The following is a 14,788-nucleotide window of genomic DNA, read 5'->3' as shown; positions in this document are numbered from 1 at the left end:
GTCGCCCCCCCCCCCCCCCCCCCCATTTCAGGGCACCATGATGTTTGGGACATGGCTTCACAGTTGTTTGTAATTGTTCAGGTGTGTTTAATTGCCTCTTTAATGCAGGTATAAGAGAGCTCTCAGCACCTAGTCGTTCCTCCAGTCTTTCCGTCACCTTTGAAAACTTTTATTGCTGTTTATCAACATGAGGACCAAAGTGCCAATAAAAGTCAAAGAAACCATTATGAGAGTAATAAACAACAATAAAACTGTTAGCGACATCAGCCAAACCTCAGGCTTACCAAAATCAACAGTTTGGAATATCATTTAGAAGAAAGAGAGCACTGATGATCTTACTAATTGCTAAGGGACTGACAGGCCAGGGAAGACCTCCACAGCTTGTCTGACAAATCAGAATCACTCTTCAGGAGTCGGGTGTGGATTTGTCAATGACCATTGTCTGCAGAAGACTTCATGAACAGAAATACAGAGGCTACATTGCAAGATGCAAACCACTGGTTAGCCACAAAAATAGGATGACCGGGTTACAGTTTGCCAAGAAGTACTTAAAAGAGCAACCACAGTTCTGGAAAAAGGTCTTGTGGACAGATGAGACGAAGATTAACATATCAGAGTGATGGCAAGAGAAAAGTATGGAGGAGAGAGGGAACTGCCCAAGACCCAAAGCATACCAGCTCATATTTGAACACACAGTTGTGGGGGTGTTATGGCCTGGACATGTATGGCTGCTGAAGGTACTGGCTCACTTATCTTCATTGATGATACAACTGCTGAAGGTAGTAGCATAATGAATCCCGAAGTGTATAGACACATCCTATTTACTCAAGTTCAAACAAATGCCTCAAAATTCATTGGCCGGCAGTTCATTCTACAGCAAGACAATGATCCCAAACATACTGCTAAAGCAACAAAGGAGTTTTTCAAAGCTTAAAAAATGGTCAATTCTGGCGTGGCCATCAATCACCCGATCTGAATCCAATTGAGCATGCCCTTTTATATGCTGAAGAGAAATCTGAAGAGGTCTAGCCCCTAAAACAAGCATAAACTAAAGATGGCTGCAATACAGACCTGGCAGAGCATCAACAGGAAGACACCGAGAAACCGGTGATGTCCCTGAACCACAGACTTCAAGCAGTCATTGTACGCAAAGGATATGCAACAAAATACTAAACATGACTACTTTCATTTACATTACATTGCTGTGTCCTAAACATTATGGTGCCCTGAAATGGGAGGACTGTATAAACACTGCTGTAATTTATATATGGTGAAATGAAAATGTATAAAAACGGCCTATATTAAAATCTGACAATGTGCACTTTAACCACATATGGTTTTTTTCTATTACAAATCTCAAATTGTGGAGTACAGAGGCAAATAAATGAATGCTGGATCTTTGTCCTAAATATTATGGAGGGCACTGTATGTTTCCAGGAAAGAGAACATGAATGACATTGGCGCTAAAATGTGGTTATGTAGAGATGCATTACTGGCAGTGGTGGGAATCTAGTGTAAAGCCCTGTGCTGTTGTTGTAGAAATATGACATGAATTCCTGCCCTTTGCTGGCACCCTTACAACATTGAGTATTGCATTGCATGGGTTGGAGGCCAAATGCAAAGCTGATAATTGGCAGATTGGGGCAGGTAGTGAGTGCAGTTGTCTAGCAGTGCCCTGGGGCTCAGATGTACCTTGTCTGGTCCAGTCTCTGTGGGTTGTTGCTTAGACTAACAGCATCTGCTCCACACGTTGACAAGCTGCCTGTACTCTGGTTTCACTTTTGGATTTGATGAAAGCTGTTGTTTCTCCCTCTTCAAGTCAAGAGAGTTTATTGTCATGTGTCCCAGATAGAACAATAAAATTCTTGAAGCTGTTCCTGAATCTGGACGTTGCAGATTCCAGGCTCCTGTACCTTCTACCCGATGGCAGCGGAGAGATGATGGTGTGGCCAGGATGGTGTGGGTCCTTAATGATGCTGGCAGCCTTTATGAGGCAGCGACTGCGATAAATCCCCTCGATGTTAGGGAGGTCAGAACCGATGATGGACTGGGCAGTGGTTACGACTTTTTGCAGCCTTTTCTGCTCCTGGACGCTCAGGTTGCCGTACCAAGCCACAATGCAACCGGTCAGCATGCTCTCTACTGTGTACCTGTAGAAGTTCGAGAGAGTCCTCCTTGACATACCAACTCTCCATAATCTTCTCAGGGAGTAGAGGCGTTGATGTGCTTTCTTTATGAAAGACCTTCGGAAATATGCACGCCCAGAAATTTGAGGTTCTTGACCCTTTCCACCATCGTTGATATAAACGGGACTGTGACTCTTGACTTGAATTCCTGCCCTTTGCTGGAACCCTTACAACATTGAGTATCGCATTGCGTGGGTTGGAGGCCAAATGCAAAGCTAATAATTGGCAGATTGGAGCAGGTAGTGCAGTTGTCTAGCAGTGGCCTGGGGCTCAAATGCACCTTGTCTGGTCCAGTCTCTGGGGATTGTTGCTAAGACTAACAGCATCTGCTCCACATGTTGACAAGCTGCCTGTCTTTCTTTGGATGCACAGGTCTTACAGCTTAGGGACTTCTGTGAGATATCTTCAGTTGTTGTTGCTAAACATCATTGTTATACTCCTCCAGAAATGTTTGGGCTGGGATAGAGCAATGCAGCCAAATATTGGAGGCTGAGAGACAAGTTTCCATCACAGTGTCGGCCAGGATGAACCTTCGGGGCTCACATCTCAGTGTTGAATTGCCACACTTCTCTTTTCAGGCATCTCAATACCAACTCGCATAGGCAGCTTTCCCACACCAAGCCATGGCAATTCATTGAAGGAATGTCAGGTATTTGGAACCAAATTTTCTGCACAATTGTGTGGCCCAAACAATGGTTATGTACCTCTTTGTATGGTTGATGGTATCCATTTGGGACATGCAGTTGGGTACCAAAATTATTTACTTTTTGCATCTATCGGCATGTTAAGATTGGTTCATTGCACTTATTGGTGCAGTAATCTAACATTAACATGCTTTTTATCCCAAAGATTGGGTAAGATAAATCTAAAATATTGACATTAATTTATTTTCCACTACTGTCTCGCCTTTTAGTTTTGTCTTTCTTTCCCATCACAACAGACAATGTTTGATGTTAATAATTTCTATTTCTGCAAAATTGAGAATGAACAGGGATACCATGCTCTGTTGCATGTGTTCAAGCATCCATCTATTATATAATTGACTTAAGTTGTGTTATTTTGGTATCCTTTTGTACGAGGGAATTTAGATTTTAATAATGTTTGGACTTTCTTTTGTTTTGTAGGTGTGGGAAAGTCATGTTTATTATTACAGTTTACAGACAAAAGATTCCAACCTGTTCACGACCTTACCATTGGTGAGTATGTGTTAAGCATGTGTGTGTGTCCCAACATTTTTCTTGCTCCCTTAAAACAAATCTCAATAGTATTGATTTCCACTCAAAGAATTTCTCTTTTGAATAAAACAATTAGAAATTGAATATAATCCCCTTTTGAAAAAGAGTGTTTGTGGAAATAGTAAGGTTATAAGTTGGCATAATGTTGTATACGGCTGTGATGATTGCTAGCAACATTTATTGCAGATATAACATTGAAGTACAATAAAATGAGGTTAATTTGTGTATTAGTTCAAGTCAAGTCAATTTTATTTCTATAGCACATTTAAAAACAACTCTCGTTGATCAAAGTGCTTTACATCAGTGCAGGTACTAACGTGCTACAAACAGTGGTACATGGATCTAACAATACATACATAAATACATACATACAGCGCTCCCTCAGAGGACCTCAAAAAACTCTTGTTAGTAGAAATAAGTTTTAGGTCTAGACTTAAAAGAGTTGATGAAGGGAGCAACTGATGGGAAAAGAGATGCTGTTCCATAGTCTAGGTGCTGCAACCGCAAAAGCGCGGTCGCCCCTGAGCTTATGCCTGGACCGCGGGATGATCAGTAACCCCAAGTCGACCGACCCGAGGGGCCTGGAGGTAGTATGGTGGGTTAGCAGATTTTTGATGTAGGTGGGGGCAAGCCCATTAAGAGCTTTGTAAATATAAAGGAGCTTGAAATTGATTCTGAACTACACTGGGAGCCAGTGGAGAGAGGCCAGAATGTCGGGGTGATGTGGTCAATTTTTCGGGTGCCCGTCAGAAGTCTCGCTGCGGCATTTTGGATCAATTGCAGGCGGGACAGGGATGATTGGCTGATGCCAGTGTAAAGGGAGTTGCAGTAATCAAGGCGGGAGGAGATAAATGAGTGGATGATCTTTTCAAGGTTGTCAAATTGGAGGAATGGTTTTATTTTAGCTATCGTGCAAAGCCGGAAGAAGCTAGCTTTTACCACGGCATTGACTTGTTTGTCAAACTTCAACGCGGAGTCAAATATCACACCAAGATTTTTGACATGAGGTTTGGAGAGGAGAGGAGGGGGGGGAGAGGAGAGGGGGTAGCGAGGGGGGGGGGGGGGAGGGAGAGAGGTGGGGGAGGGGGAGAGGGGGGGGGGGGAGAGGAGAGGGGGGAGGGGGGGGGGGGGGGGGGAGGGGGGGTGGGGGGAAGAGAGGAGTGGGGGGGAGGGGGAAGAGGAGTGGGGGGGGGAGAGTGTGCCTTTTTATTTCAACCTAAACCCCCCAAACAACCATTTGCAGGCAGTGCTTTTTTACTTTAACCATATTTTCATTTTCAAACCACATTAAGGGTACTTACTCACAGTTGTGTGGAATTGTGTTCAGTGTTATTCACAGCTCAGAGAAACGTGACCCTCTGCCTTCCTCCAGCTTGCAGACTAATTGAGGCACACCACTTCCTGGTTTTATAGTCCATCCCCCCTGCCGCCAGCGGGGGCAGCAGAGAGAATGGGGAATTTTGTAAAATCATTAATATCTCTGTCATTTTTCATCGACTGGAAAATTCCTTGGCACACATGCGGCGGAGGGGGCTCTGAGCGAGGTGGCCAAAAATGACGGCCGTAGGTGGCGGCGTTCTCTCGGAAATCGCAGCACAGATCGCCAAAACCGGTCAAGAACAGACTTTTAGTAACATAGATAGATAGGTGCAGGAGGAGGCCATTCGGCCCTTCGAGCCTGCACCACCGTTCATTGTGATCATGGCTGATCGTTCCCTATCAATAACCCGTGCCTGCCTTCTCCCCATATCCCTTGACTCCACTAGCCCCTAGAGTTCTATCTAACTCTCTCTTAAATCCATCCAGTGACTTGGCCTCCATTGCCTTTCGTGGCAGGGAATTTCATAAATTCACAACTCTCTGGGTGAAAAATGACCTCAGTCTTAAATGACCTCCCCTTTATTCTAAGACTGTGGCCCCTGGTTCTAGACTCGCCCAACATTGGGACCATTTTTCCTGCATCTAGCTTGTCCAGACCGTTTATAAATTTATATGTTTCTATAAGATCCCCCTCAACCTTCTAAACTCCAGTGAATACAAGCCTAGTCTTTTCAATCTTTACTCATATGACAGTCCCGCCATCCCAGGGATCAATCTCGTGAACCTACGCTGCACTGCCTCAATCACAAGGATGTCCTTCCTCAAATTAGGAGACCAAAACTGTACACAATACTCTAGATGTGGTCTCACCAGAGCCCTATACAACTGCAGAAGAACCTTTACTCCTATACTGAAATCCTCTTGTTATGAAGGCCAACATTCCATTTGCTTTCTTCACTGCCTGCTGTACCTGTAAGCCAACTTTCAGTGAACGGTGTACAAGGATGCCCAGGTCTCGCTGCACCTCCCCCTTACCTAATCTAACCCCATTGTGATAATAATCTGCCCCCTTGTTTTTGCCGCCAAAGTGGATAACCTCTCATTTATCTATATTATACTGCATCTGCCACGCAACTGCCCACTCACTCAACCTGTCTAGGTCACCCTGCAACTTTCTGACACCCTCTTCACAGTTCACACTGCATCCCAGCTTTGTGTCATCCGCAAACTTGCTAGTGTTGCTCCTAATTCCCTCTTCCAAATCATTAATATATATGTTAAACAGTTGCGGCACTCCACTCGCCACTGCCTGCCAGTGTGCTGGCAGCCATAGTAAATGCTTACCTGACATTCACCGCGTGTACTCCAGTTGGCGTTGCGTGACAACAGTACGTATCCTGGTCGTCACCTCGACTGCCGTGCAATCTCCATATGGTTAAGTTCTACCATTTGGACAGTGTATGGAATAGACTGTTTACTTAATTGGAAGACTGAACCCTTTAGGAAGGGTTTTGAATTGTGTTGCTTTATGTTTAATGTAGGACAGTTGCGTAGTTGTTCCGATACTATGTCACAAGGTCCTCTTCTACTACATCTCGTTGTTGATCTGGCTCGCAATAGAATCATTAGGTTGGCACTGTGCTTGGCTACACAATCGTGAGTGTACAGGGAACAGACTAAGGGACTAAGTGCACAGCCCTGAGGATCTCGAGTCTGGAGGGTCAGAATAATGCAACCTTTTTCATTTCAAAAATAAACTTTATTCAGAATAAAAATAGAATAAGAATACAAATTAAAAACTGCAAAAATTCTACATACAGTCTTAGTGTCTATAAATTCAACAGTGTCATTCTCGGTTGTGTTCGCACCTTTCTTTAAACAAAACGCCCTTTCATTCGTGGAGCACTGGGGTGATACCCCTCAAACAAGGGAAGGGATATCCCCACAGGATTCAGCCCCTCAATGGTCAGCAGTTATTGGTCTAGGGATCCTTGAGGTGATAGCTCCAGCATTTTGACATGGCCCATCAGCAGAGTGGACTTAGCATAGTTGGTCCTCTGCATTCATAGAAGTCTCTTCATATCGATTGAGGTCTTGCCTCCATACGTGTGGACTGTCAAAGTCATCGTTGTTACTTTGAATGACTTTGTTTGAAAACAGTAACATGACCTAGTTTAAAGATGAAAAAATGACATATTTTGATTGCAGAGATATATTTGCATTTTAAAATTATTCACAACATTGAAACTTAGTTCAATAACAAAATAAGTATTTGTCCCAGAAGCCAATGTCTCGCTCATTTATATGAATCTGAACTGGAGTGGGCAGCTGATATGCTTGGGCCTCATTAACCTGCTGCAGACTCAGCAGACAGGCTTTCCAGCCTGAGAGTTGAGAAACCTATGGAAGATCATGCAACCCTTCAATGTTTGTGTTCCTTGGGTCATAAGATAAGAACAGCTTGTTTCCATTTGCCCTATAACCTCTATCAATCTTTTTTGGTCCAAGAAAAATTCCCAGCTTTCCAGTTTAACCTTGTAGCTGAAGATTCTTCTCTGGGATAAAGCTTTTTTTTTTTGGTGCCATGTCTGGGACCATCAAGTCATAAAAATGATTGAGTATTCTATTTATGGACTGACCAGTGTTTTGTATGGGTTTAACATGACTTCCTTGCTGTTGTACTCTGTATCTGTTAAAGGACCCCATGGACTTTCTAACCACTGGCAAAGATGAACTTTTAAGCAGGAATAGTGATAGTAAATTAAGGCTTCACACTCCTTTTGCCCCTAATCCAGGATTGGTCATCCAAAACTGATCCGTAGCAGTAGTAGTGCATTAATGATTCCTTTCTCATTTTTATTCAGGCGTAGAATTTGGAGCTCGAATGATAACCATCGATGGAAAACAAATAAAACTTCAGATTTGGGATACAGTAAGTCTTTCACAATTGCAGATAGGCTATTTGAATGCCATATACAATTGATTGCCAGGATAATACTGTAAAGGTGTGATCAAGCATCTGGCATTAATTTCCCCATGTCAAATGATTGATATACAGTATATTTATTTTGCACTTTGTAGTTGTATCGATTCTAGTTTCTGGTATTTAACTTGTTGCAAAATTCAATTTTTACTTTCACTCTAAAGTTAACAATGAACACTTATGTTATGATATTTTATAAACTGAATTAAAAAATAATGCAATTGTCTCATGTTTTTTTTTGTCGTAGGAAGGCAAACCTTTTGTCAATTGACCTAAATGAATCTTCACTAATTTTTCTGACAGCATTTGATCTCTTGCTTTGCATGTTACTAATTCCTCCTGTAATTTCCCATTTGTCTGTACAGGTGCACAACCTTTTATCCGAAAGCCTTGGGACCAGACACTTTTCGTAATTCAGAATTTGTCGGTCTTCGGAATGGAAATTTTTTAGCGTAGATTTTAATGGCTGGCTCAGTGGTAGAGTGCTCGGCTCATATCCACAAGGTCATGAGTTTGCGCATTGATCCTGGCAGTTACTCGGTCGCGAGTTTGAGTCTTCAATGTCGTTTTTTCTTGCAGAATAAATGTCTGTATGAAATGCAGTGTGTTGAATGAATTCCTGAATTTGTAAATGTGTCCGCAGCATTGAATCACCTCTCGCACTCATGTCACCCTAGCGGGGCTACATGCCCTTAGGCGGCCTAGCTCGGGGATTCTTGAATCCCCGAGCTAGGTCGTGAGTTTGCGCCTCGATCCTGGCAGTTACTCGGTCGCGAGTTTGAGTCTTCAATGTAGTTTTTTCTTGCAGAATAAATGTTTGTATGCAATGCAGTGTAGGAGAGGTGTACTGACTGTGTGGGCAGAACTTTGGAAGTGATTGCCCACCAGTCTAAAAAGCCGTGTCTCCCTGACTGGGTGCAGGGGGGCAGAACTTTGGGCCGCTACGGGACAAGTGAGTTTGCCCACAGCCCAGTCTTGCACACCAAAAAGTTCCTCTGGAGTTGGAGCGGGGCTGGGCTGGAGTTGCTGCTGGCTGTGGGTCTCTGGGATCTCCCTGCAGTGGGCCTGGGGGGATCCCGTTGGGGGACGTCTCACCCCCTTGGACTGGAACAGGAACAACCGCCCCCCCCTCCCCCTCCAACTGCAAACAGAGGAATCACCTCTCCCGGTACAGTCCCCGATTGTGGGCCTGTCAGGACCAACAGGGAACCCGGTCCCAATGGGGTTCTCCGTGCCCCGAGCTGCGGCCTGGTGGTCGAGGTTCCAATTGGTGGAGCGGGGACTGGTCTCCGGTGCTGTTGGCTGTGTATGCTGGCATCGCCGACGTGAAGGGGCCTGGTGCATAGCCCCCGCGCCGACGTGCAATGAGCTGGCATTGGAGAGGGGAGGGAAGGAGTCACACACATGGCCGGGAAGCAGAGGGGTGTAGGTGGGGTGAAACTGAAGGGAGTGACAATCTGCTGCTGCCTGCACGCTGAGTTAAAAAGTTCCCACGCAAGACTCACGATACACTGTGTAGCGTGAGTCTACCGTGGGAACTTTTTAACTCAGCGGGCAGGTAGCAGCATATTGTCAATTATTAACCCTCCCGCGCAATATACCCTCACCTTCTCTTTTATGAATGGGGATTTAGTTCCCCTTTCTTCGAGGACCGACCGGAGGTTCCGCTGTCACCTCGGCGGGCCGCCCTCGGTGAACGTTTTCAAGGACCTTTCTTCTAGGACCAAAAAAAATGTCCGCTATTCGGAGGATTTCGTTATTTGGATCTTCGGATAAAAGGTTGTGCACCTGTACTATGCAAATCTGAGTATAGAGTCCCAAGCAGTGGCAATCATTATTTTAAATAAGGCACATTGATAATGGGATTGATCTAACAAAGCATGCAAGTGGGGCACTATCCTATTCTTTATCCACGGCTGTGCAAATTTCCTTCTCCAGTATTTAGTTATTTTTTTCAGCATGGCTAATTTTGAATTTTTTCTCTGCAACCATTCATGCATTATATCCCAGATCTTAAATCTGGTTTATTAACGTGTTTTGTCTTTGTTATGGTTCTTCTGCCCATTCCCTTTTGATCTGTACCCAATGGTTATCATCCCTCCTGCAATAAAATGTCTTAATTACTTGAAAATAATTTATAATATCAAACATTCCGCTCTCCTACTTCTTCCATCTGTCGACCCATTGAAATGTAAATCTATCCTACCAAGTAATTTTTAGAATTGGAAATGTTGGTCTAGGTGAGGCCTTGCTTGCGATTTACAACAAATTGGTAAATCTATTTAATGTTGGGAGGGGGGTCAGAGAGTGTTCAATATGAAGATGGCAATGATCTGAATTTAATTTCAAATCCCAATAATGGCAATTCGAGAATTTAAGAAATTGGTATCAATAAAGCCGTTCTATGATCGCATTTTATTTGGAAGGACATCTATTCTCCTTGCCTGATCTGACCTCGTGTGGCTGTGCATTGTTCTCTGCAGCAGTAGATGATGATCTTTTCAATTGTTTTGAATTTTGGATTTATTTTTATAATCGACATGTGCACGTACACTTGAATCGCACATATTATGTAGGAGCATCTTGGCCTTGCTTGCTTGATGTTTCATTAGCTGTTTGTGTGTTTTGGCCACCCAGTCTCCCAATCCATTTTTTGGCCATTTTTTGTTAGAGACAAATAATGATGGTTCAGGCCTGGAATAAGTAGATTGAAGTTAGGGAATCCAGTACCTGTAAGGGATTAGAACAACGAAAGAAAGAATAACAATCAACACATGCTTGTAGTTAAAAGTAGAAATAAAATGGATGTTTAAGCATAGCATTTGTTTTCCAGGAAAGGCAAGAATTTTGAATAAAACAATGTATTTTTGAAATCTGTCTTGTTTTTACTAGGCTGGTCAGGAGTCTTTCCGCTCTATCACAAGATCCTACTACAGAGGAGCTGCTGGTGCCTTGTTAGTTTATGACATCACAAGGTAATTCTTATACAGTTGATTTTAAATGTATTAATAAAAAGTAGCACGTCAATTTAAAGTTTCAGTGAAATGTGATGCCTTATTTACTTTAATGTAAAGGTCTCAAAGCAAGTCTCCTGTTGAATAATCTTGTGCTTTCAACTGATTTTAGATTCACTACTTTTCTTTTTTTTACCCATTTCCTCTAATTTTGTCAAGCAACTTCGTCAATGCATGGTTAAGGATAAATTATAGATGTAATTTGGAACATTGCTATTTTGTGGTCAGTGGCTAGTAGTGTCAGATCACAGATCACATCATTAAAACTTACCTTTGGCAGTCTTCCAGCAGGAACTTGTGGAAGCCACTAGGAGAATTCTTAGACAAAATGAGTAGAGAAACTGCTATCTGGCTCAGTCAAGCCTTCAATGACTGAAGCCTGCCATCTATTTGAAATATGTTCAGTTCTGCATATCTCAACATCGACAAAAATGCAAACTCTATTGTAAAGAAAATGCAACTTGTGTTTGTTTAAAATATTTAATGTCCGTTAGAGATTTAGGAAAAAATCCTTGGAAACGCAAGTAGTTTTAACCAAATGACTTTAAAAGATTTTGAAATAACTGGATTCTTGCTTAAAGTTCTTGAAGTCATTTTCCATCTCTTTATCCATTCAGAATAAAAGCTAGGGAGAAGTCTATAGCAGAATTAAACATAAATTAGCAAATGGTGCAAATATTTTGAATGATCCAATGAAGCTGGAACACATCATGAAATATGATGAATGATCCAATGAAGCTGGAACACTTCAGTTGAAGCTTTCTTAATATTGTGGCGGCACCTGGTGGCAACCCAAGGGCACAATGAACCATCGGCTCTGGAGGGTGGTGTCTTGGTGTGGGAGGCGCTAGTCACTGGGGCGGTACCGGAGTTGGTATTTAAGGCCGGGCAACGCCCCTGATCTCGAGGAAGTAGGGAGCTGTATTGGAGAGAATAAACACGTCTAGTGCACACAACCCGTGTCCGACTAGTTTTTGGCTGGACTCCTGCGAGTCCCCGCTACAATATGATAGATAATTTAGAGCAGGAATGTAAGGAAAAACGAAATAATTGGTTTCTAGAGTGGTGAGGAATAGCTGCAGACCTGTTCATAAAAAAGGAAGATTTGTAGGGGTGAGTATGCTTTGAGTTGCAATAAATGTTGGTGTATATTTTTGGCAAGTGGACTCTTGAATGATAATCTAAGATTAGAGCTTTTCTTGTGTCATTAAACCACAAGCATGCATTTTGAATGGAATGGAAATGAGATTAAGGGAACTCAAAAAATGATTGGAGAAGTGTGGCTTTGGTTCGGTGGGAGATAAAGGCAGGCATTAAGAAATAAGGGGTTAGAGTTTGCATATCTTGAATTAAATTAATAGTTTTGCTTATAATCCATAGATTTAAATTCCAAGACTTTTTCCATCATGTATCAATTTCTCTCCCACAGAAGGGACACGTTCAATCACTTGACAACTTGGTTAGAAGATGCTCGCCAGCATTCCAATTCAAATATGGTCATCATGCTTATTGGAAATAAGAGGTAACTTTTTAACATGTCAGGCTCTAAAAAACGGTTCTTTCGTTTAGACCCATGGTGGAAAGGTAAGGAACTAAACTGAGGAGAGTTACTACCATTGTTTTAGGTATTCCAAACATTTTGTTGCGTTACGAAGATGCAGTCCACAACCAGAAACTACAGATGAAAATACTGAAAAGGAATTAGTGCCCTCCATAATGTTTTGGACAAAGACCCATCATTTATTTATTTATTTATTTGCCTCTTGTACCCACAATTTGAGATTTGGAATAGAAAAAATCACATGTGGTTAAAGTGCACATTGTCAGATTTAAATAAAGGCCATTTTTATACATTTTGGTTTCACCATGTAGAAATAACAGCAGTGTTTATACATAGTTCCCTTCCCACTTCAGGGTACCATAATGTTTGGGAAACAGCAATGTCATGTAAATGAAAGTATTCATGTTTAATATTTTGTTGCATATTCTATGCATGCAATGATTGCTTGAAGTCTGCGATTCATGGACATCCCCATTTGCTGGGCGTCTTCTCTGGTGATGCTCTGCCAGGCCTGTATTGCAGCCAACTTTAGCGTATGCTTGTTTTGGGGGCTGGTCCCCTTCAGTTTTCTCTTCAGCATATAAAAGGCATGCTCAATTGGGGTCAGATTGGGCACTCAAGAATTGCCCATTTTTTAGCTTTGAAAAACCTATTTTGTTGTTTTTTAGCAGTGTGTTTTGGATCATTGTCTTGCTGTTGAATGAACTGCCAGCCAATGAATTTCACGATTCAAGAGAGTTTATTGTCATGTGTCCCAGATAGGACAATGAAATTCTTGCTTTGCTTCAGCACAACAGAATTATAGAAGGCATGAATACGGAACAGATCAGCGTGTCCATATACCATTGTATAAATATATACACACATGAATAAATAAAACAGATAAAGTGCAAAAACGCAGATAATGGGCTATTAATGTTCAGAGTTTTGTTTGAATTGAGGTCAATGGCTGCGGGGAAGAAGCTGTTTCTGAACCTGGACGTTGCAGTCTTCAGGCTCCTGTACCTTCTACCTGAATGTAGCGGGTAGATGAATGTGTGGCCAGGATGGTGTGGGTCCTTGATGATGCAGCTTTTTGAGGCAGACTGTGATAGATCCCCTCGATGGTAGGGAGGTCAGAGCCGATGATGGACTGGGTCGTCTTTTCCGCTCCTGGGCGCTCAGGTTGCCGAACCAAGCCACGATGCAACAGGTCAGCATGCTCTGTACTGTGCACCTGTAGAGGTTAGAGAGAGTCCTCCTTGACATACCGACTCTCCATAATCTTCTCGGGAAGTAAAGGCGCTGATGTGCTCTCTTTATGATTGCATCAGTGTTCTCGGACCAGGAGAGATCTTCAGAGATGTGCACGCCCAGGAATTTGAAGCTCTTGACCCTTTCCACCATCGACCCATTGATATAAACGGGACTGTGGGTCCCTATCCTACCTCTTCCAAAGTCCACAATCAGTTCCTTGGTTTTGCTGGTGTTGAGGGCCAGGTTATTGTGCTGGCACCATTTGGTCAGTCGGTCGATCTCTCTTCTATACTCTGACTCATCCCCATCAGATATAAACCCCACAACAGTGGTGTCGTCAGCATACTTGATGATGGAGTTAGCATTATGACCATCTAAGCAGTCATGAGCATAGAGTGAGTACAGCAGGGGGCTAAGCACGCAGCCTTGAGGTTGGTAACCAGCTTGGAGGGGATGATTGTATTAAATACCGAGCTGTAATCAATGAATAACAGCCTGACGTATGAGGTTTTGTTGTCCAAGTGGTCCAGAGCGGAGTGGAGAGCCAGCGAGATCGCATCCACCGTTGATCTGTTGTGGCGGTAAGCGAACTGCAGTGGGTCCAGGTTTTTGTCGAGGTAGGAGTTGATTTGCGCCATGATCAACCTCTCAAAGCACTTCATCACCACCGACGTTAGTGCCACCTATCAATAGTCGTTGAAGCACGTCATCTTGCTCTTCTTGGGCACCGGTATTATTGATGCCCTTTTAAAGCAGGTGGGAACCTCAGACCTCAGAAGTGAGAGGTTGAAAATGTCCGTAAAAACTCCAGCCAGTTGGTCCGCACAGGTTTTTAGAACACAACCGGGTATACCATCAGGTCCAGGCGTTTTTCGAGGGTTCACCCCTCTGAAGGATTTTCTGACGCCGGCCTCTGTGACTGACTGAAATACCATCACCATGGGGTGAAGGAGGCATTTGTTTGTACTTGAGCAGATTGGATGTGTCTATACACTTCAGAATTCATTATGCTACTACCATCAGCTTCTGATCTGTATTTGAAGGAGGAGTTGGAGTTTTAAATTGGGAGAAGTTGCAGATAATTTGGAGCATTGAAATTTGCATGAGTAAAGAGGATTAGAGACGGAGGACATGATTTGGCATCTATTTTGGAGACTTCTATGAATCAAGATTTGAAGTGATTTGCCAAAGCATAGGTCTTAACACTCTTGATACATGTGAAGGTTGGTGACCAAACAAATCGCCATTGCCAA

At 43.0% G+C, this 14,788-nt stretch overlaps 1 protein-coding gene across 1 annotated transcript in view; it reads left to right on the top strand.

The window, feature by feature from the left end:
- Positions 1-14,788, top strand: part of rab2a (RAB2A, member RAS oncogene family) — a 60,227-nt gene that overhangs the window by 18,611 nt on the left and 26,828 nt on the right. Inside the window, exons 2-5 of the mRNA XM_055634014.1 lie at positions 3,311-3,382; positions 7,606-7,673; positions 10,617-10,699; positions 12,168-12,260. Of these exons, the coding sequence (XP_055489989.1) occupies positions 3,311-3,382; positions 7,606-7,673; positions 10,617-10,699; positions 12,168-12,260 (316 nt within the window). The remainder of the gene's footprint in view (positions 1-3,310; positions 3,383-7,605; positions 7,674-10,616; positions 10,700-12,167; positions 12,261-14,788) is intronic.

Source organism: Leucoraja erinacea, chromosome 4, assembly GCF_028641065.1.
Source record: "Leucoraja erinacea ecotype New England chromosome 4, Leri_hhj_1, whole genome shotgun sequence".
Taxonomy (NCBI): domain Eukaryota; kingdom Metazoa; phylum Chordata; class Chondrichthyes; order Rajiformes; family Rajidae; genus Leucoraja; species Leucoraja erinaceus.
This window is presented reverse-complemented; position numbering and strand designations above follow the sequence as displayed.